Below are 24127 nucleotides of genomic sequence, written 5' to 3' on the forward strand. Positions count from 1 at the left end.
GTCTAATTTTGGCACAATAATGAGCAAGTGCTTTGGCAAAAACAGCATTATTTTTTTGGTTTAATTATTTAATTTATTCGTTACTTCATTATTATCGATTAATGAATACTTATTTCTTTTCTTTCTCATCTGGGTAATATCTCAGGCACCATTTGAGCTAGGAAGCTGATATTTGGACACAACAGTGACCAAGTGATTTGGCTATAAAATATATTTTTGATTTATTGTTTAATCAATTAATCGAGTCATTATTTATGAATTAATCAGTTATTTCGTTTTTTCGGTTATTGAAATATTTAATTAATTTTCAAAAAGTTACAGCTTCGGATGAAGCACTAGTAGTTTAGGTATTCTATTAGGCAATTGATTAAGAAAATATTTTATGATCATTATTTATTGATTTTAATTATGCAATTAATCAATCATTTATTGTATACCTCTCTGTCCCAATACAGTCTCTATGAGCTGCATGGTGGTATTGCTGGGCGCAGGAGGTGCCCCTGCCACGTTAGATGGTATTTATTTATTTGGCATGGGGGCAGTGTACTTTGTATCTGTACTTGTTTTTACCTTCGCAAAAGCGGAAGGTTATGTTTTGATCGCTGTGTATTTATTTGTATGTCTGTGTGTGTGTGTGTGTGTGTATGTTATTCGCATAACTCAAAAAGTATTCAACCGAATTGCATGAAATTTGGTGGGATGATTGGTTATTATACGCGACACATTTGATTAGATTTTGGGAGCAATCGGGTCAAAGGTCAAGGTCAAGGTCACGAAAAGGTCAAAATCGTATTTTTACCATAGCGCGGTCAATTTTTATCCAATTGGCATGCAACTAATGCCAAAATGTTCAGAATTCAATGCCCGATCTTGTTTGTCATAACTCGGTCAATTCTTATCCGATTTGCATGAAATCAGCACCAAACTGTTCACTGTTCTGTTCCCTACACTCCCATGCCAAGTACAGAACAGTAGCTGCGGCGAAGGTATGCGCTCTACCGAGTGCCCGTTCTAGTTTATTTTATTTTTCTATACAAAGTCGAGGCTCGTGCCAAAGCTAACACAACAAACACAGAAAGACAAACAGAAACACATAAAGCATAAAATAAAGGGAGCAGAAGACAAGAGTGGGAGAGAGGGAAGCACAGCAACATTGGAGAACAGGGACATCGGGAGATATGTGGAAGGGGATAGACAATAGTACAGGGACTTTCAGGAAAGAAAACGGAATTTGAAAGAGGTGGATTTGGAGTGATTTATGAAAAGATCAAGCTTTTGAATGGCGGAAGATAAGAGATGGTGGTGAACAGCTGTTTTGAAGACCTGGAGGAGGAGTGGGATTGAAGAGAGTGAGGGTGTTTGTTTCAGAGGCGGAAGAAAAGAGGAATGAAGGAGTGAAGGTGAGCAGAGAGTCTTGATTTTGGCAATTTAACCATTAGAGGGTTGCTGACAGGTCTTGTGCGACCTGTAGGAATATTTGGGGGACAGAGCACAGAGAGAGCTGGGGGAGCAAGGCCGGGAAGGAGTCGGTAGAAGACAGAAAGACCACCAACCTGCCTGCAGTGAGTGAGTGAAAGGCCCTCAGAATCAGCTTCATCGCGGGAGATTCCAATGATTCTGAAAGCTTTGGTTTCTACAGCGTGAAGCCGAGCTAGGTGTGAGGCAGGAGCACCAGCCCAGAGGGGAGAGCAGTATTCTATCAAGGAGAGCAAGGTGTAAGGCAGGACATCCCCCGAAAAAACTAGCCCTTCTAACCCTAATAAACTAGCCCTCGTAAGTTCTCTTTCAGGCCTCGAATCTAATTTCAATGTTTGTGGTGTATTAGTGATAGTTTATGATAAACTAGCCCTTCTAACCCTAATAAACTAGCCCTACTAACCCTAATAAACTAGCCCTTGTAAGTGCTCTTTCAGGCCTCGAATCGAATTGCAATATTTGTGGTATATTAGTGATAGTTTATGATAAACTAGCCCTCGTAAGTACTCTTTCAGGCCTCGAATCTAATTGCAATGTTTGTGGTGTATTAGTGATAGTTTATGATAAACTAGCCCTCGTAAGTTCTCTTTCAGGCCTCGAATCTAATTGCAATGTTTGTGGTATATTAGTGATAGTTTATGATAAACTAGCCCTCGTAAGTACTCTTTCAGGCTCCGAATCTAATTGCAATGTTTGTGGTATATTAGTGATAGTTTATGTTAAACTAGCCCTTGTAAGTATTCTTTCAGGCTCCGAATCTAATTGCAATGTTTGTGGTATATTAGTGATAGTTTATGTTAAACTAGCCCTTGTAAGTGCTCTTTCAGGCCTCGAATCTAATTGCAATGTTTGTGGTATATTAGTGATAGTTTATGTTAAACTAGCCCTTGTAAGTACTCTTTCAGGCCTCGAATCTAATTGCAATGTTTGTGGTATATTAGTGATAGTTTATGTTAAACTAGCCCTTGTAAGTGCTCTTTCAGGCTCCGAATCTAATTGCAATGTTTGTGGTATATTAGTGATAGTTTATGATAAACTAGCCCTCCTAAGTACTCTTTCAGGCCTCGAATCTAATTGCAATGTTTGTGGTATATTAGTGATAGTTTATGTTAAACTAGCCCTTGTAAGTTCTCTTTCAGGCCTCGAATCTAATTGCAATGTTTGTGGTATATTAGTGATAGTTTATGATAAACTAGCTGTTGTAAGTACTCTTTCAGGCCTCGAATCTAATTGCAATATTTGTGGTGTATTAGTGATAGTTTTTTTTAAACTAGCCCTTGTAAGTACTCTTTCAGGCCTCGAATCTAATTGCAATATTTGTGGTATATTAGTGATAGTTTTTTTTAAACTAGCCCTTGTAAGTACTCTTTCAGGCCTCGAATCTAATTGCAATGTTTGTGGTATATTAGTGATAGTTTATGATAAACTAGCTGTTGTAAGTACTCTTTCAGGCCTCGAATCTAATTGCAATGTTTGTGGTATATTAGTGATAGTTTATGATAAACTAGCTGTTGTAAGTACTCTTTCAGGCCTCGAATCTAATTGCATTGTTTGTGGTATATTAGTGATAGTTTATGATAAACTAGCCCTTGTAAGTACTCTTTCAGGCCTCGAATCTAATTGCAATGTTTGTGGTATATTAGTGATAGTTTATGATAAACTAGCTGTTGTAAGTACTCTTTCAGGCCTCGAATCTAATTGCAATGTTTGTGGTATATTAGTGATAGTTTATGATAAACTAGCTGTTGTAAGTTCTCTTTCAGGCCTCGAATCTAATTGCAATATTTGTGGTGTATTAGTGATAGTTTTTTTAAAACTAGCCCTTGTAAGTACTCTTTCAGGCCTCGAATCTAATTGCAATGTTTGTGGTATATTAGTGATAGTTTATGATAAACTAGCTGTTGTAAGTACTCTTTCAGGCCTCGAATATAATTGCAATATTTGTGGTATATTAGTGATAGTTTATGTTAAACTAGCCCTTGTAAGTTCTCTTTCAGGCCTCGAATCTAATTGCAATGTTCGTGGTATATTAGTGATCGTTTATGAAAAACTAGCCCTTGTAAGTTCTCTTTCAGGCCTCGAATATAATTGCAATATTTGTGGTATATTAGTGATAGTTTATGTTAAACTAGCCCTTGTAAGTTCTCTTTCAGGCCTCGAATCTAATTGCAATGTTTGTGGTGTATTAGTGATAGTTTATGAAAAACTAGCCCTCGTAAGTGCTCTTTCAGGCCTCGAATCTAATTGCAATGTTCGTGGTATATTAGTGATAGTTTATGATAAACTAGCCCTTGTAAGTACTCTTTCTGGCCTCGAATCTAATTGCAATGTTTGTGGTATATTAGTGATAGTTTATGTTAAACTAGCCCTTGTAAGTTCTCTTTCAGGCCTCGAATCTAATTGCAATGTTCGTGGTATATTAGTGATAGTTTATGGTAAACTAGCCCTTGTAAGTTCTCTTTCAGGCCTCGAATCTAATTGCAATGTTTGTGGTGTATTAGTGATAGTTTATGAAAAACTAGCCCTCGTAAGTGCTCTTTCAGGCCTCGAATCTAATTGCAATGTTCGTGGTATATTAGTGATAGTTTATGATAAACTAGCCCTTGTAAGTACTCTTTCTGGCCTCGAATCTAATTGCAATGTTTGTGGTATATTAGTGATAGTTTATGTTAAACTAGCCCTTGTAAGTTCTCTTTCAGGCATCGAATCTAATTGCAATGTTCGTGGTATATTAGTGATAGTTTATGAAAAACTAGCCCTTGTAAGTTCTCTTTCAGGCCTCGAATATAATTGCAATATTTGTGGTATATTAGTGATAGTTTATGTTAAACTAGCCCTTGTAAGTTCTCTTTCAGGCCTCGAATCTAATTGCAATGTTTGTGGTGTATTAGTGATAGTTTATGAAAAACTAGCCCTCGTAAGTGCTCTTTCAGGCCTCGAATCTAATTGCAATGTTCGTGGTATATTAGTGATAGTTTATGATAAACTAGCCCTTGTAAGTACTCTTTCTGGCCTCGAATCTAATTGCAATGTTTGTGGTATATTAGTGATAGTTTATGTTAAACTAGCCCTTGTAAGTTCTCTTTCAGGCCTCGAATCTAATTGCAATGTTCGTGGTATATTAGTGATAGTTTATGGTAAACTAGCCCTTGTAAGTTCTCTTTCAGGCCTCGAATCTAATTGCAATGTTTGTGGTATATTAGTGATAGTTTATGATAAACTAGCCCTCGTAAGTTCTCTTTCAGGCTCCGAATCTAATTGCAATGTTTGTGGTATATTAGTGATAGTTTATGTTAAACTAGCCCTTGTAAGTTCTCTTTCAGGCCTCGAATCTAATTGCAATGTTCGTGGTATATTAGTGATAGTTTATGAAAAACTAGCCCTTGTAAGTTCTCTTTCAGGCCTCGAATATAATTGCAATATTTGTGGTATATTAGTGATAGTTTATGTTAAACTAGCCCTTGTAAGTTCTCTTTCAGGCCTCGAATCTAATTGCAATGTTTGTGGTGTATTAGTGATAGTTTATGAAAAATTAGCCCTCGTAAGTGCTCTTTCAGGCCTCGAATCTAATTGCAATGTTCGTGGTATATTAGTGATAGTTTATGGTAAACTAGCCCTTGTAAGTTCTCTTTCAGGCCTCGAATCTAATTGCAATGTTTGTGGTGTATTAGTGATAGTTTATGTTAAACTAGCCCTTCTAACCCTTATAAACTAGCCCTTCTAACCCTAATAAACTAGCCCTTGTAAGTACTCTTTCAGGCTCCGAATCGAATTGCATTGTTTGTGGTATATTAGTGATAGTTTATGATAAACTAGCTCTTGTAAGTACTCTTTCAGGCTCCGAATCTAATTGCATTGTTTGTGGTATATTAGTGATAGTTTATGATAAACTAGCCCTTCTAACCCTAATAAACTAGCCCTTCTAACCCTAATAAACTAGCCCTCGTAAGTGCTCTTTCAGGCCTCGAATCTAATTGCAATCTTTGTGGTATATTAGTGATAGTTTATGATAAACTAGCCCTCGTAAGTACTCTTTCAGGCCTCGAATCTAATTGCAATGTTTGTGGTATATTAGTGATAGTTTATGATAAACTAGCCCTTGTAAGTACTCTTTCAGGCCTCGAATATAATTGCAATGTTCGTGGTATATTAGTGATAGTTTATGATAAACTAGCCCTCGTAAGTACTCTTTCAGGCCTCAAATCTAATTGCAATGTTTGTGGTATATTAGTGATAGTTTATGATAAACTAGCCCTCGTAAGTACTCTTTCAGGCCTCGAATATAATTGCAATGTTCGTGGTATATTAGTGATAGTTTATGATAAACTAGCCCTCGTAAGTACTCTTTCAGGCCTCGAATATAATTGCAATGTTTGTGGTATATTAGTGATAGTTTATGATAAACTAGCCCTCGTAAGTACTCTTTCAGGCCTCAAATCTAATTGCAATGTTCGTGGTATATTCGTGATAGTTTATGATAAACTAGCCCTTGGAAGTACTCTTTCAGGCTCCAAATCTAATTGCATTGTTTGTGGTATATTCGTGATAGTTTATGATAAACTAGCCCTTCTAACCCTAATAAACTAGCCCTTCTAACCCTAATAAACTAGCCCATGTAAGTGCTCTTTCAGGCCTCGAATCTAATTGCATTGTTTGTGGTGTATTAATGATAGTTTATGATAAACTAGCCCTTCTAACCCTAATAAACTAGCCCTTCTAACCCTAATAAACTAGCCCATGTAAGTGCTCTTTCAGGCCTCGAATCTAATTGCATTGTTTGTGGTATATTAGTGATAGTTTATGATAAACTAGCCCTTCTAACCCTAATAAACTAGCCCTTCTAACCGTAATAAACTAGCCCTCGTAAGTACTCTTTCAGGCTCCGAATCGAATTGCATTGTTTGTGGTATATTAGTGATAGTTTATGATAAACTAGCCCTTCTAACCCTAATAAACTAGCCCTTCTAACCCTAATAAACTAGCCCTCGTAAGTACTCTTTCAGGCTCCGAATCTAATTGCAATGTTTGTGGTATATTAGTGATAGTTTATGATAAACTAGCCCTCATAAGTGCTCTTTCAGGCCTCGAATCTAATTGCAATATTTGTGGTGTATTAGTGATAGTTTTTTTAAAACTAGCCCTTGTAAGTACTCTTTCAGGCCTCGAATTTAATTGCAATGTTTGTGGTATATTAGTGATAGTTTATGATAAACTAGCTGTTGTAAGTACTCTTTCAGGCCTCGAATCTAATTGCAATGTTTGTGGTATATTAGTGATAGTTTATGATAAACTAGCTGTTGTAAGTACTCTTTCAGGCCTCGAATCTAATTGCATTGTTTGTGGTATATTAGTGATAGTTTATGATAAACTAGCCCTTGTAAGTACTCTTTCAGGCCTCGAATCTAATTGCAATGTTTGTGGTATATTAGTGATAGTTTATGATAAACTAGCTGTTGTAAGTACTCTTTCAGGCCTCGAATCTAATTGCAATGTTTGTGGTATATTAGTGATAGTTTATGATAAACTAGCTGTTGTAAGTTCTCTTTCAGGCCTCGAATCTAATTGCAATATTTGTGGTGTATTAGTGATAGTTTTTTTAAAACTAGCCCTTGTAAGTACTCTTTCAGGCCTCGAATCTAATTGCAATGTTTGTGGTATATTAGTGATAGTTTATGATAAACTAGCTGTTGTAAGTACTCTTTCAGGCCTCGAATATAATTGCAATATTTGTGGTATATTAGTGATAGTTTATGTTAAACTAGCCCTTGTAAGTTCTCTTTCAGGCCTCGAATCTAATTGCAATGTTCGTGGTATATTAGTGATAGTTTATGAAAAACTAGCCCTTGTAAGTTCTCTTTCAGGCCTCGAATATAATTGCAATATTTGTGGTATATTAGTGATAGTTTATGTTAAACTAGCCCTTGTAAGTTCTCTTTCAGGCCTCGAATCTAATTGCAATGTTTGTGGTGTATTAGTGATAGTTTATGAAAAACTAGCCCTCGTAAGTGCTCTTTCAGGCCTCGAATCTAATTGCAATGTTCGTGGTATATTAGTGATAGTTTATGATAAACTAGCCCTTGTAAGTACTCTTTCTGGCCTCGAATCTAATTGCAATGTTTGTGGTATATTAGTGATAGTTTATGTTAAACTAGCCCTTGTAAGTTCTCTTTCAGGCCTCGAATCTAATTGCAATGTTCGTGGTATATTAGTGATAGTTTATGGTAAACTAGCCCTTGTAAGTTCTCTTTCAGGCCTCGAATCTAATTGCAATGTTTGTGGTGTATTAGTGATAGTTTATGAAAAACTAGCCCTCGTAAGTGCTCTTTCAGGCCTCGAATCTAATTGCAATGTTCGTGGTATATTAGTGATAGTTTATGATAAACTAGCCCTTGTAAGTACTCTTTCTGGCCTCGAATCTAATTGCAATGTTTGTGGTATATTAGTGATAGTTTATGTTAAACTAGCCCTTGTAAGTTCTCTTTCAGGCATCGAATCTAATTGCAATGTTCGTGGTATATTAGTGATAGTTTATGAAAAACTAGCCCTTGTAAGTTCTCTTTCAGGCCTCGAATATAATTGCAATATTTGTGGTATATTAGTGATAGTTTATGTTAAACTAGCCCTTGTAAGTTCTCTTTCAGGCCTCGAATCTAATTGCAATGTTTGTGGTGTATTAGTGATAGTTTATGAAAAACTAGCCCTCGTAAGTGCTCTTTCAGGCCTCGAATCTAATTGCAATGTTCGTGGTATATTAGTGATAGTTTATGATAAACTAGCCCTTGTAAGTACTCTTTCTGGCCTCGAATCTAATTGCAATGTTTGTGGTATATTAGTGATAGTTTATGTTAAACTAGCCCTTGTAAGTTCTCTTTCAGGCCTCGAATCTAATTGCAATGTTCGTGGTATATTAGTGATAGTTTATGGTAAACTAGCCCTTGTAAGTTCTCTTTCAGGCCTCGAATCTAATTGCAATGTTTGTGGTATATTAGTGATAGTTTATGATAAACTAGCCCTCGTAAGTTCTCTTTCAGGCTCCGAATCTAATTGCAATGTTTGTGGTATATTAGTGATAGTTTATGTTAAACTAGCCCTTGTAAGTTCTCTTTCAGGCCTCGAATCTAATTGCAATGTTCGTGGTATATTAGTGATAGTTTATGAAAAACTAGCCCTTGTAAGTTCTCTTTCAGGCCTCGAATATAATTGCAATATTTGTGGTATATTAGTGATAGTTTATGGTAAACTAGCCCTTGTAAGTTCTCTTTCAGGCCTCGAATCTAATTGCAATGTTTGTGGTGTATTAGTGATAGTTTATGAAAAACTAGCCCTCGTAAGTGCTCTTTCAGGCCTCGAATCTAATTGCAATGTTCGTGGTATATTAGTGATAGTTTATGATAAACTAGCCCTTGTAAGTACTCTTTCTGGCCTCGAATCTAATTGCAATGTTTGTGGTATATTAGTGATAGTTTATGTTAAACTAGCCCTTGTAAGTTCTCTTTCAGGCCTCGAATCTAATTGCGATGTTCGTGGTATATTAGTGATAGTTTATGGTAAACTAGCCCTTGTAAGTTCTCTTTCAGGCCTCGAATCTAATTGCAATGTTTGTGGTGTATTAGTGATAGTTTATGTTAAACTAGCCCTTCTAACCCTTATAAACTAGCCCTTCTAACCCTAATAAACTAGCCCTTGTAAGTACTCTTTCAGGCTCCGAATCGAATTGCATTGTTTGTGGTATATTAGTGATAGTTTATGATAAACTAGCTCTTGTAAGTACTCTTTCAGGCTCCGAATCTAATTGCATTGTTTGTGGTATATTAGTGATAGTTTATGATAAACTAGCCCTTCTAACCCTAATAAACTAGCCCTTCTAACCCTAATAAACTAGCCCTCGTAAGTGCTCTTTCAGGCCTCGAATCTAATTGCAATCTTTGTGGTATATTAGTGATAGTTTATGATAAACTAGCCCTCGTAAGTACTCTTTCAGGCCTCGAATCTAATTGCAATGTTTGTGGTATATTAGTGATAGTTTATGATAAACTAGCCCTCGTAAGTACTCTTTCAGGCCTCGAATATAATTGCAATGTTCGTGGTATATTAGTGATAGTTTATGATAAACTAGCCCTCGTAAGTACTCTTTCAGGCCTCGAATATAATTGCAATGTTTGTGGTATATTAGTGATAGTTTATGATAAACTAGCCCTCGTAAGTACTCTTTCAGGCCTCAAATCTAATTGCAATGTTCGTGGTATATTCGTGATAGTTTATGATAAACTAGCCCTTGGAAGTACTCTTTCAGGCTCCGAATCTAATTGCATTGTTTGTGGTATATTCGTGATAGTTTATGATAAACTAGCCCTTCTAACCCTAATAAACTAGCCCTTCTAACCCTAATAAACTAGCCCATGTAAGTGCTCTTTCAGGCCTCGAATCTAATTGCATTGTTTGTGGTGTATTAATGATAGTTTATGATAAACTAGCCCTTCTAACCCTAATAAACTAGCCCTTCTAACCCTAATAAACTAGCCCATGTAAGTGCTCTTTCAGGCCTCGAATCTAATTGCATTGTTTGTGGTATATTAGTGATAGTTTATGATAAACTAGCCCTTCTAACCCTAATAAACTAGCCCTTCTAACCCTAATAAACTAGCCCTCGTAAGTACTCTTTCAGGCCTCGAATCTAATTGCAATGTTTGTGGTGTATTAGTGATAGTTTATGAAAAACTAGCCCTCGTAAGTGCTCTTTCAGGCCTCGAATCTAATTGCAATGTTCGTGGTATATTAGTGATAGTTTATGATAAACTAGCCCTTGTAAGTACTCTTTCTGGCCTCGAATCTAATTGCAATGTTTGTGGTATATTAGTGATAGTTTATGTTAAACTAGCCCTTGTAAGTTCTCTTTCAGGCCTCGAATCTAATTGCAATGTTCGTGGTATATTAGTGATAGTTTATGGTAAACTAGCCCTTGTAAGTTCTCTTTCAGGCCTCGAATCTAATTGCAATGTTTGTGGTGTATTAGTGATAGTTTATGAAAAACTAGCCCTCGTAAGTGCTCTTTCAGGCCTCGAATCTAATTGCAATGTTCGTGGTATATTAGTGATAGTTTATGATAAACTAGCCCTTGTAAGTACTCTTTCTGGCCTCGAATCTAATTGCAATGTTTGTGGTATATTAGTGATAGTTTATGTTAAACTAGCCCTCGTAAGTTCTCTTTCAGGCATCGAATCTAATTGCAATGTTCGTGGTATATTCGTGATAGTTTATGATAAACTAGCCCTTGGAAGTACTCTTTCAGGCTCCAAATCTAATTGCATTGTTTGTGGTATATTCGTGATAGTTTATGATAAACTAGCCCTTCTAACCCTAATAAACTAGCCCTTCTAACCCTAATAAACTAGCCCATGTAAGTGCTCTTTCAGGCCTCGAATCTAATTGCATTGTTTGTGGTGTATTAATGATAGTTTATGATAAACTAGCCCTTCTAACCCTAATAAACTAGCCCTTCTAACCCTAATAAACTAGCCCATGTAAGTGCTCTTTCAGGCCTCGAATCTAATTGCATTGTTTGTGGTATATTAGTGATAGTTTATGATAAACTAGCCCTTCTAACCCTAATAAACTAGCCCTTCTAACCGTAATAAACTAGCCCTCGTAAGTACTCTTTCAGGCTCCGAATCGAATTGCATTGTTTGTGGTATATTAGTGATAGTTTATGATAAACTAGCCCTTCTAACCCTAATAAACTAGCCCTTCTAACCCTAATAAACTAGCCCTCGTAAGTTCTCTTTCAGGCCTCGAATCTAATTGCAATGTTTGTGGTGTATTAGTGATAGTTTATGAAAAACTAGCCCTCGTAAGTGCTCTTTCAGGCCTCGAATCTAATTGCAATGTTCGTGGTATATTAGTGATAGTTTATGATAAACTAGCCCTCGTAAGTACTCTTTCTGGCCTCGAATCTAATTGCAATGTTTGTGGTATATTAGTGATAGTTTATGTTAAACTAGCCCTTGTAAGTTCTCTTTCAGGCCTCGAATCTAATTGCAATGTTCGTGGTATATTAGTGATAGTTTATGGTAAACTAGCCCTTGTAAGTTCTCTTTCAGGCCTCGAATCTAATTGCAATGTTTGTGGTATATTAGTGATAGTTTATGATAAACTAGCCCTCGTAAGTTCTCTTTCAGGCTCCGAATCTAATTGCAATGTTTGTGGTATATTAGTGATAGTTTATGTTAAACTAGCCCTCGTAAGTTCTCTTTCAGGCCTCGAATCTAATTGCAATGTTCGTGGTATATTAGTGATAGTTTATGAAAAACTAGCCCTTGTAAGTTCTCTTTCAGGCCTCGAATATAATTGCAATATTTGTGGTATATTAGTGATAGTTTATGTTAAACTAGCCCTTGTAAGTTCTCTTTCAGGCCTCGAATCTAATTGCAATGTTTGTGGTGTATTAGTGATAGTTTATGAAAAATTAGCCCTCGTAAGTGCTCTTTCAGGCCTCGAATCTAATTGCAATGTTCGTGGTATATTAGTGATAGTTTATGGTAAACTAGCCCTTGTAAGTTCTCTTTCAGGCCTCGAATCTAATTGCAATGTTTGTGGTGTATTAGTGATAGTTTATGTTAAACTAGCCCTTCTAACCCTTATAAACTAGCCCTTCTAACCCTAATAAACTAGCCCTTGTAAGTACTCTTTCAGGCTCCGAATCGAATTGCATTGTTTGTGGTATATTAGTGATAGTTTATGATAAACTAGCTCTTGTAAGTACTCTTTCAGGCTCCGAATCTAATTGCATTGTTTGTGGTATATTAGTGATAGTTTATGATAAACTAGCCCTTCTAACCCTAATAAACTAGCCCTTCTAACCCTAATAAACTAGCCCTCGTAAGTGCTCTTTCAGGCCTCGAATCTAATTGCAATCTTTGTGGTATATTAGTGATAGTTTATGATAAACTAGCCCTCGTAAGTACTCTTTCAGGCCTCGAATCTAATTGCAATGTTTGTGGTATATTAGTGATAGTTTATGATAAACTAGCCCTTGTAAGTACTCTTTCAGGCCTCGAATATAATTGCAATGTTCGTGGTATATTAGTGATAGTTTATGATAAACTAGCCCTCGTAAGTACTCTTTCAGGCCTCAAATCGAATTGCAATGTTTGTGGTATATTAGTGATAGTTTATGATAAACTAGCCCTCGTAAGTACTCTTTCAGGCCTCGAATATAATTGCAATGTTCGTGGTATATTAGTGATAGTTTATGATAAACTAGCCCTCGTAAGTACTCTTTCAGGCTTCGAATATAATTGCAATGTTTGTGGTATATTAGTGATAGTTTATGATAAACTAGCCCTCGTAAGTACTCTTTCAGGCCTCAAATCTAATTGCAATGTTCGTGGTATATTCGTGATAGTTTATGATAAACTAGCCCTTGGAAGTACTCTTTCAGGCTCCAAATCTAATTGCATTGTTTGTGGTATATTCGTGATAGTTTATGATAAACTAGCCCTTCTAACCCTAATAAACTAGCCCTTCTAACCCTAATAAACTAGCCCATGTAAGTGCTCTTTCAGGCCTCGAATCTAATTGCATTGTTTGTGGTGTATTAATGATAGTTTATGATAAACTAGCCCTTCTAACCCTAATAAACTAGCCCTTCTAACCCTAATAAACTAGCCCATGTAAGTGCTCTTTCAGGCCTCGAATCTAATTGCATTGTTTGTGGTATATTAGTGATAGTTTATGATAAACTAGCCCTTCTAACCCTAATAAACTAGCCCTTCTAACCGTAATAAACTAGCCCTCGTAAGTACTCTTTCAGGCTCCGAATCGAATTGCATTGTTTGTGGTATATTAGTGATAGTTTATGATAAACTAGCCCTTCTAACCCTAATAAACTAGCCCTTCTAACCCTAATAAACTAGCCCTCGTAAGTACTCTTTCAGGCTCCGAATCTAATTGCAATGTTTGTGGTATATTAGTGATAGTTTATGATAAACTAGCCCTTCTAACCCTAATAAACTAGCCCTTCTAACCCTAATAAACGAGCCCTCTTAAGTACTCTTTCAGGCTCCGAATCTAATTGCATTGTTTGTGGTATATTCGTGATAGTTTATGATAAACTAGCCCTCGTAAGTACTCTTTCAGGCTCCGAATCTAATTGCAATGTTTGTGGTGTATTAGTGATAGTTTATGATAATCTAGCCCTTGTAAGTGCTCTTTCAGGCCTCGAATCTAATTGCAATGTTTGTGGTTTATTCGTGATAGTTTATGATAATCTAGCCCTTGTAAGTGCTCTTTCAGGCCTCGAATCTAATTGCAATGTTTGTGGTATATTAGTGATAGTTTATGATAAACTAGCCCTCGTAAGTACTCTTTCAGGCCTCGAATCTAATTGCAATGTTTGTGGTTTATTCGTGATAGTTTATGATGAACTAGCCCTTGTAAGTGCTCTTTCAGGCTCCGAATCGAGTTGCATTGTTTGTGGTATATTAGTGATAGTTTATGATAAACTAGCCCTTCTAACCCTAATAAACTAGCCCTTCTAACCTTAATAAACTAGCCCTTCTAACCCTAATAAACGAGCCCTTCTAACCCTAATAAACTAGCCCTTGTAAGTACTCTTTCAGGCCTCGAATCTAATTGCAATGTTTGTGGTATATTCGTGATAGTTTATGATAAACTAGCCCTCGTAAGTTCTCTTTCAGGCCTCGAATCTAATTGCAATGTTTGTGGTATATTCGTGATAGTTTATGATAAACTAGCCCTCGTAAGTTCTCTTTCAGGCCTCGAATCTAATTGCAATGTTTGTGGTATATTAGTGATAGTTTATGATAAACTATCCCTCGTAAGTACTCTTTCAGGCCTCGAATCTAATTGCAATGTTTGTGGTATATTCGTGATAGTTTATGATCAACTAGCCCTCGTAAGTTCTCTTTCAGGCCTCGAATCTAATTGCAATGTTTGTGGTATATTAGTGATAGTTTATGATAAACTATCCCTCGTAAGTGCTCTGTCAGGCCTCGAATCTACTTTCAATGTTTGTGGTATATTAGTGATAGTTTATGATAAACTAGCCCTCATAAGTCTCTTTCAGGCCTCGAATCTAATTGCAATGTTCGTCGTGTATTAGTGATAGTTTATGATAAACTAGCCCTCGTAAGTTCTCTTTCAGGCCTCGAATCTAATTGCAATGTTTGTGGTATATTAGTGATAGTTTATGATAAACTAGCCCTTGTAAGTACTCTTTCAGGCCTCGAATCTAATTGCAATGTTTGTGGTTTATTAGTGATAGTTTATGATAAACTAGCCCTCGTAAGTACTTTTTCAGGCTCCGAATCTAATTGCAATGTTTGTGGTGTATTAGTGATAGTTTATGATAATCTAGACCTTGTAAGTACTTTTTCAGGCCTCGAATCTAATTGCAATGTTTGTGGTTTATTCGTGATAGTTTATGATAAACTAGCCCTTGTAAGTGCTCTTTCAGGCTCCGAATCGAATTGCATTGTTTGTGGTATATTAGTGATAGTTTATGATAAACTAGCCCTTCTAACCCTAATAAACTAGCCCTTCTAACCTTAATAAACTAGCCCTTCTAACCCTAATAAACGAGCCCTTCTAACTCTAATAAACTAGCCCTTGTAAGTGCTCTTTCAGGCCTCGAATCTAATTGCATTTTTTGTGGTATATTAGTGATAGTTTATGATAAACTAGCCCTTCTAACCCTAATAAACGAGCCCTTCTAACCCTAATAAACTAGCCCTTGTAAGTGCTCTTTCAGGCCTCGAATCTAATTGCAATGTTTGTGGTATATTAGTGTTAGTTTATGATAAACTAGCCCTCGTAAGTGCTCTTTCAGGCTCCGAATCGAATTGCAATGTTTGTGGTATATTAGTGATAGTTTATGATAAACTAGCCCTCGTAAGTTCTCTTTCAGGCTCCGAATCGAATTGCATTGTTTGTGGTATATTAGTGATAGTTTATGATAAACTAGCCCTCGTAAGTTCTCTTTCAGGCCTCGAATCTAATTGCAATGTTTGTGGTATATTAGTGATAGTTTATGATAAACTAGCCCTCGTAAGTTCTCTTTCAGGCCTCGAATCTAATTGCAATGTTCGTCGTGTATTAGTGATAGTTTATGATAAACTAGACCTCGTAAGTTCTCTTTCAGGCCTCGAATCTAATTGCAATGTTTGTGGTATATTAGTGATAGTTTATGATAAACTAGCCCTTGTAAGTACTCTTTCAGGCCTCGAATCTAATTGCAATGTTTGTGGTTTATTAGTGATAGTTTATGATAAACTAGCCCTCGTAAGTACTCTTTCAGGCTCCGAATGTAATTGCAATGTTTGTGGTGTATTAGTGATCGTTTATGATAAACTAGCCCTCGTAAGTTCTCTTTCAGGCCTCGAATCGAATTGCAATGTTTGTGGTATATTAGTGATAGTTTATGATAAACTAGCCCTTGTAAGTACTCTTTCAGGCCTCGAATCTAATTGCAATGTTTGTGGTATATTAGTGATAGTTTATGATAAACTAGCCCTTGGAAGTACTCTTTCAGGCCTCGAATCTAATTGCAATGTTTGTGGTTTATTAGTGATAGTTTATGATAAACTAGCCCTCGTAAGTACTCTGTCAGGCCTCGAATCTACTTTCAATGTTTGTGGTATATCAGTGATAGTTTATGATAAACTAGCCCTCGTAAGTTCTCTTTCAGGCCTCAAATCTAATTGCAATGTTCGTCGTGTATTAGTGATAGTTTATGATAAACTAGCCCTCGTAAGTACTCTTTCAGGCCTCGAATCTACTTTCAATGTTTGTGGTATATCAGTGATAGTTTATGATAAACTAGCCCTCGTAAGTTCTCTTTCAGGCCTCGAATCTAATTGCAATGTTCGTCGTGTATTAGTGATAGTTTATGATAAACTAGCCCTCGTAAGTTCTCTTTCAGGCCTCGAATCGAATTGCAATGTTTGTGGTTTATTAGTGATAGTTTATGATAAACTAGCCCTCGTAAGTACTCTTTCAGGCTCCGAATCTAATTGCAATGTTTGTGGTGTATTAGTGATAGTTTATGATAATCTAGCCCTTGTAAGTACTCTTTCAGGCCTCGAATATAATTGCATTGTTTGTGGTATATTCGTGATAGATTATGATAATCTAGCCCTTGTAAGTACTCTTTCAGGCCTCGAATCTAATTGCATTGTTTGTGGTATATTAGTGATAGTTTATGATAATCTAGCCCTTGTAAGTACTCTTTCAGGCCTCGAATCTAATTGCAATGTTTGTGGTGTATTAGTGATAGTTTATGATAAACTAGCCCTCATAAGTGCTCTTTCAGGCTCCGAATCGAATTGCAATGTTTGTGGTGTATTAGTGATAGTTTATGATAATCTAGCCCTCGTAAGTACTCTTTCAGGCCTCGAATCTAATTGCATTGTTTGTGGTAATGCGGTGATACTTGTAAGTGATACTTGTAAGTGATAGTTTATGATAATCTAGCCCTTGTAAGTACTCTTTCAGGCCTCGAATATAATTGCATTGTTTGTGGTATATTCGTGATAGATTATGATAATCTAGCCCTTGTAAGTACTCTTTCAGGCCTCGAATCTAATTGCAATGTTTGTGGTGTATTAGTGATAGTTTATGATAATCTAGCCCTCGTAAGTACTCTTTCAGGCCTCGAATCTAATTGCATTGTTTGTGGTATATTAGTGATAGTTTATGATAAACTAGCCCTCGTAAGTACTCTTTCAGGCTCCGAATCGAATTGCATTGTTTGTGGTATATTAGTGATAGTTTATGATAAACTAGCCCTCGTAAGTACTCTTTCAGGCTCCGAATCTAATTGCAATGTTTGTGGTATATTAGTGATAGTTTATGATAAACTAGCCCTTGTAAGTACTCTTTCAGGCTCCGAATCTAATTGCAATGTTTGTGGTATATTAGTGATAGTTTATGATAAACTAGCCCTTGTAAGTGCTCTTTCAGGCTCCGAATCTAATTGCAATGTTTGTGGTATATTAGTGATAGTTTATGATAAACTAGCCCTCGTAAGTACTCTTTCAGGCCTCGAATCTAATTGCATTGTTTGTGGTATATTAGTGATAGTTTATGATAAACTAGCCCTTGTAAGTGCTCTTTCAGGCTCCGAATCTAATTGCAATGTTTGTGGTATATTAGTGATAGTTTATGATAAACTAGCCCTCGTAAGTACTCTTTCAGGCCTCGAATCTAATTGCATTGTTTGTGGTATATTAGTGATAGTTTATGATAAACTAGCCCTCGTAAGTACTCTTTCAGGCTCCGAATCGAATTGCATTGTTTGTGGTATATTAGTGATAGTTTATGATAAACTAGCCCTCGTAAGTACTCTTTCAGGCTCCGAATCTAATTGCAATGTTTGTGGTATATTCGTGATAGTTTATGATAAACTAGCCCTTGTAAGTACTCTTTCAGGCTCCGAATCTAATTGCATTGTTTGTGGTATATTAGTGATAGTTTATGATAAACTAGCCCTCGTAAGTACTCTTTCAGGCTCCGAATCTAATTGCAATGTTTGTGGTATATTAGTGATAGTTTATGATAAACTAGCCCTTGTAAGTGCTCTTTCAGGCTCCGAATCTAATTGCAATGTTTGTGGTATATTAGTGATAGTTTATGATAAACTAGCCCTCGTAAGTGCTCTTTCAGGCCTCGAATCTAATTGCAATGTTTGTGGTATATTAGTGATAGTTTATGATAAACTAGCCCTCGTAAGTGCTCTTTCAGGCTCCGAATCGAATTGCAATGTTTGTGGTATATTAGTGATAGTTTATGATAAACTAGCCCTTGTAAGTGCTCTTTCAGGCTCCGAATCGAATTGCAATGTTTGTGGTGTATTAGTGATAGTTTATGATAAACTAGCCCTTGTAAGTGCTCTTTCAGGCTCCGAATGGAATTGCAATGTTTGTGGTATATTAGTGATAGTTTATGATAAACTAGCCCTTGTAAGTGCTCTTTCAGGCTCCGAATCTAATTGCAATGTTTGTGGTATATTAGTGATAGTTTATGATAAACTAGCCCTCGTAAGTTCTCTTTCAGGCTCCGAATCTAATTGCAATGTTTGTGGTATATTAGTGATAGTTTATGATAAACTAGCCCTCGTAAGTGCTCTTCCAGGCTCCGAATCGAATTGCAATGTTTGTGGTATATTAGTGATAGTTTATGATAAACTAGCCCTCGTAAGTACTCTTTCAGGCCTCGAATCTAATTGCAATGTTTGTGGTATATTAGTGATAGTTTATGATAAACTAGCCCTCGTAAGTACTCTTTCAGGCCTCGAATCTAATTGCAATGTTTGTGGTATATTAGTGATAGTTTATGATAAACTAGCCCTCGTAAGTACTCTTTCAGGTGCCGATGCTCCATGAGTAAGGGAACATCATGGTGCTCACCATTCTTTGGGAGCTTGTTAGCCCGCCCTCTGCTGGAGTTTTCTCTTTCTGAAGTGAAAGCTCGATGTCTCAATATGGTTTAATTTCCAAAGTCACTGTTTTATCTTTTAAGCAATCTTTGTATAAGAATATGTATGCATGTGTAATTCAGCCATCGGCTGCCAGACATGCTTTCAATAAACCATTTTGTTTGTTTGTTTGTTTGTGCTGCATAAACATAGATGATTCCAACAATATTCCCTTACACACATGAATGCAAAGAGATCACAATCGTATCAAGCGTAGCAAATGTTTGCTTGACTTCTCTTGCTTTTGTTGCAGTAAACTCCAATCGACTTCCTATCAGGGGTCGTTCCTCCCATCCACCCCATTTTACGCCGCCATGATGGACCCAGATGACAACTACTCTGTGGTGAGCTGCCGACATTATCCACCCTGAGAGAAAATACGGGGCAGCTCGGTGAGCAGTCACTGACACTTGTTGCTCCTTGAAGTATATCCGACAGGTTCTGGGAGCTCACGGACTGACCCGTTACTTACCTGTTTACTTACCTGGTCATCATAACATTTGGGCAAGTTCCTCAAAGGACAACCTTTGTATTTTTGCACCATGTAGCACCATGTACGATCATCATCGAACAATATTGGGCAAAATGTTCTGAAATTGGGCACGTTGCTTTTGTGTGTTTATTTAACGCATTTGTTGGGCAATGCGAATTGTTGCTGTTGCTTTGCATGAACACACCTGACATTGTGCAGTCAAATGTGATTTCTCTCATGTGAGGACATTTTGGTACATTGCAAGTACTAAACATCTTGACAAACTGTTAACACATTCTGTTAATTATCTTCTGCACAATATAAAGTCTTTGCTTTTATTAAAGCTTAAAAGTCATGGTATTAAAGGCTCTGCTCATTTTACACAGAACAATCTACCACATAAAACACTATGTGTATTTGTGTGTCTGTCCCCTTCAAAGGATAGGTTTTAAAGGCTTTGAGTAGTGCTTTAGGAAGGATTTAAGTGAGGGGTTTAATGGGCAATCTTTGAACACGACTGTGTGTCCACTGGTTAAAAGACTGAGGACCCAAAAGACCCCGAGGACCCAGAAGACCCAATGGACCCCAAACACCTAAAATACCCAAAGACCCCAAATACCCTTTAAACTGTAAAATACACAAAAGACCATGAGGATTCCAAGGACCCGGAAGACCTCAAGGACTCTGAAGACCCAAACAACCCTGAGGACCCAAATGACAAAGAGGACCCAAAATACCCCACAGACTCAGAAGACCCCCAAGGACTCTGATGATCCAAAAGACCCTGAAGACTGTTAGACCCAAAATACCCCAAAGACCCAAAATACTGAAAAGACCTTGAAACCCAATGGACCCCAAAGACCCAAAAGAGCCCGATAATCCCAAAGATCCTGAGGATCTCAAAAGACCTAAACAACCCTCAAGATCCAAATGACCCAAAAGACCCGAACAACTTAGAAGAACCCAAGGACTCTAAAGGACCAAAAGACCCAAGGGACCCCAAACACCCAAAATACCACGAAGACCCAAAAGACCCTGAAAACCCAAAATACCCTCAAGACAGTTAAAGACCCAAACTACCCCAAAACCCTTAAAGACCCCGAATACCCAAAAGACCCTGACGACCCAAAATACTTCGAGGATCCAAAAGACCGAAACAACCCCGAGGACCCAAAAGACCCCAAGGATGCAGAAGACCCCCAAGGACTCTGAAGACACAAAATACCCCAAATACCCAAAAGACCTGAAACATCCAAAAGACTGAAAAGACCCAAAATATCCCAAAGAAAGACCCCAAAGACCCAAAATAGCCTGAAGACCAAAACGACCCCAAGGATACAAAAGAACCAGAGGCCCAAAATATCCCAAAAACCCAGAAGACCCCAAGGGCTCTGAAGAGGCAAAATACCCTGAAGACTGCTAAAGACCCAAAATACCCCAAAGACCCTGAAGACTGAAAAGACCCAAAATATCCCAAAGACTCTTAAAGACCCCGAAGACCCAAAACACCCATAAGACCCAGAATATCCCGGTTACTGAAAGGATTGAAATGACCCCAAATACCTCAAGACCCAAATTATCCCAAAGACCAAAAAGATTTAAAAGACCCAGAAGACCAAAAACACCTCGAAGACCCTTAAATACCCTGAGGACCCCAAAGATCCAAACAATCCAAAAGACCCCAAAGACCCTTAAAGACCATGAGGACCCCAAATACCCAAATTATCCCCAAGACCAAAAATACTCAATCCTGACAAATCTCACACTCTAACTATGTCTCTTCGAAAATACCGTCTGGACAACCCTCCCATCTATTTTCTTAGCAATCCTCTCCAAGAAGTTATGTCACTCAATCTCTTGAGTCTCATAATCTGCCATGATCTTTCCTGGGACAAACACATTTCCAAGCTGGCCTCCAAAGCCAGTCGCCAACTGGGCATTCTCCGTCGTGCAAAGTCCTTCCTTGGCACACCTGAGCTCCTCACCACATACAAGGCTTTCATCCGCAACTCAATGGAATACTGTTCCACCCCTCTGGGTTGGTGCTCCTGCCTCACACCTAGCTCGTCTTCACGCTGTTGAAACCAAAGCTTTCAGAATCATTGGAATCTCCCGCCGTGAAGCCGATTTTGAGGGCCTTTCTCTCTCTCACCGCAGGCAGGTTGGTGGTCTTTCTGTCTTCTACCGACTCCTCTCCGGCCTTGCTCCCCCAACTCTCTCTGTGCTCTGTCCCCCAAGTACTCATACAGGTCGCACAAGATCCGCCAGCAACCCTCTTCTGGTGAAACTGCCAAAATCAAGACTCCCTGCTCACCTTCACTCTTTCATTCCTCTTTTCTCCCGCCTCTGGAACAAACTCCCTCACTCTCTTCAATCCCACTCATTCCTCCAGGTCTTTAAAACAGCTGTTCACCACCTTCTCTTATCTTACCCCATTCAAAACCTTGCCTCAAACAGGGAACCATGATTGTCATGGGGCCCACAAGGCTAACCCCCGCTCTAGCGGGGAAAATGGCCTTAAAACGATCATTCATTCATTCATTCAAAACCTTGATCTTTTCTACCCCTGTTAATTCACCCCAGATCCACTTTTCTGAAATACCGACTTCTTTCCTGGGAGTCCTTGCAGTGTCAATGTGTTGTTGTTTTTTACCTCTTCCACCGCCCACCCCGCTTCCCGCGCCTCCTCCCCCCAAGCCCCCTACCCCCCACAGATCTCCCGATGTCCCTGCTCTCAAATGTTGTAAGTGTAATCTGGGCTTTATGGCAGAGTGGCCAGACAGAAGCCAAACAGTTCAATCTTGGTTTCATCAGACCACAGAATCTTGTTTCTCACAGTCTGAGAGTCCTTTAGGTTGTTTTTTGCAAACTCCAAGCGGGCTTTCATGTGTCTTTCACTGAGGAGAGGCTTCCGTCTGGCCACTCTGCCATAAAGCCCAGATCGGTGGAGTGTTGCAGTGATGGTTGTCCTTCTGGAAGTTTCTCCCATCTCCATACAGGATCTCTGGAGCTCAGCCAGAGTGACCATCGGGTTCTTGGTCACCTCTCTTACCAAGGCCCTCCTCCCCCAATTGCTCAGCTTCGCCGGGCGGCCAGCTCTAGGAAGAGTCCTGGTTGTTCCAAACTTCTTCCATTTAAGAATTATGGAGGCCACTGTGCTCTTGGGAACCTTCAATGCAGCAGATAATTTTTTTGGTCGGCTTCCCCAGATCTGTACCTCGACACTCCTGTCTCTGAGCTCTGCAGGCAGTTCCTTCGACCTCATGGCTTGGTCTTTGCTCCGATGTGCATTGTCAGCTGTGAGACCTCTTATAGACAGACAGGTGTGTGCCTTTCCAAATCATGTCCAATCAATTGAATTTACCACAGGTGGACTCCAATCAAGGTGTAGAAACATCTCAAAGATGATCAAGAGAAATGGGAGGCACCTGAGCTCAATTTCAAGTGTCATAGCAAAGGGTCTGAATACTTATAGTCCGGCAGCTAAGCTAAATATAGCATAACAATTGTGCATTTTGTGAGGAAAGCACCAAATTTGGCACACTAGTAGACTATCATATTGTGAAAAGATCTGGATATTGGGCCATCTCAGATTCAGAGATTTGATTTTTGCAAGATTTGCAGATTTTGCAGATTTGCAAGCTGAGATTGCAACGCCAGGGACGGCCGCCTCCTTCCTGCGAGCTGCCCACGTGACCCGCACAAGAAGAGCTCATCAAATCATTGCAGCGGCACTGCACATCCTGCAACACCGTGCGTATGAACGCCACTGTATGACATATGCTGATGATGCAGAAGACCTGCCTGAGTTCGAAGACCGGTGTCACCAGAGAGGAGAAGACATTCCCAACTTTCAGTACTGGGCAACTGTGCTGGAACTAGAGATGTTGGTACTGGTCTACGTGCGTTCTCTGCGGCAGGCTTCATTCACGACGTACCTTGATGCCCTGACGGAACTGGTCCCATGGTTCCATGCCTTAGACCACACACACTATGCCAGGTGGATCCCTGTTCACCTGAGGGACATGGTTGCACTCCCAATGAAGCACCCAGATGTAGCCAGAGAATTCAGGGCTGGCAACTTCACTGTACAGAAGACGAAGAAGGTGTTCTCTTCGATCCCAATCAAATCGAAATCTTGCAAAAATCAAATCTCTGAATCTGAGATGGCCCAATATCCAGAACTTTTCATAATATGATAGTCTACTAGTGTGCCAAGTTTGGTGCTTGTATCACAAAATGCACAATTGTTATGCTAAGTTACCCCACTATTATGTCAATGTGATATTTCAGTTTTTTATTTTTAATAAATTTGGAAAACTTTCTAAAATCGTGTTTTCTCTTCGTCATTATGGGGTATTGAGTGGAGATTGATGAGGGAAAAAATGAATTTAAACGATTTCCGCATAAGGCTCCAACATAACAAAATGTGAAAAAAGTGAAGGGGTGTGAATACTTTCTGAATGCACTGTATCTCATCTGCAGGACATTCTCAAAACTGTCAACAAGCATTTTCATAAATTTCAGGATGTCAGCTTTCCGAAATACCTGTTCGCAGTTTCTAACACGTGGTAATCCCGAAACTCATTTCTCGGCCACTTTTTGCGAATCTGCCAATAGACTACTACCTTTTTGAGACTGCCAATAGACTACTACCTTTTTGAGACTGTCAATAGACTACTACCTTT

The 24127-nt window shown here is 38.4% G+C and overlaps 1 protein-coding gene across 5 annotated transcripts in view; it reads left to right on the plus strand.

Moving 5' to 3' along the window:
* Positions 1 to 19793, plus strand: part of CFAP65 (cilia and flagella associated protein 65) — a 245362-nt gene extending 225569 nt beyond the window's left edge. For 4 of the 5 annotated variants that reach the window (XM_078785710.1, XM_078785714.1, XM_068125878.2 and 1 more), the window contains one exon: positions 19221 to 19793. In XM_078785710.1, the coding sequence (XP_078641836.1) occupies positions 19221 to 19285 (65 nt within the window). In that variant the 3' untranslated portion in view covers positions 19286 to 19793. The remainder of the gene's footprint in view (positions 1 to 19220) is intronic. The other variant, XM_078785713.1, reaches the window with a different exon arrangement.
* The last annotated feature ends 4334 nt before the right edge of the window (positions 19794 to 24127 follow it).

This window comes from Myxine glutinosa, chromosome 10 (assembly GCF_964187855.1).
Source record: "Myxine glutinosa chromosome 10, kmMyxGlut1.1, whole genome shotgun sequence".
In the NCBI taxonomy this organism is placed as follows: domain Eukaryota; kingdom Metazoa; phylum Chordata; class Myxini; order Myxiniformes; family Myxinidae; genus Myxine; species Myxine glutinosa.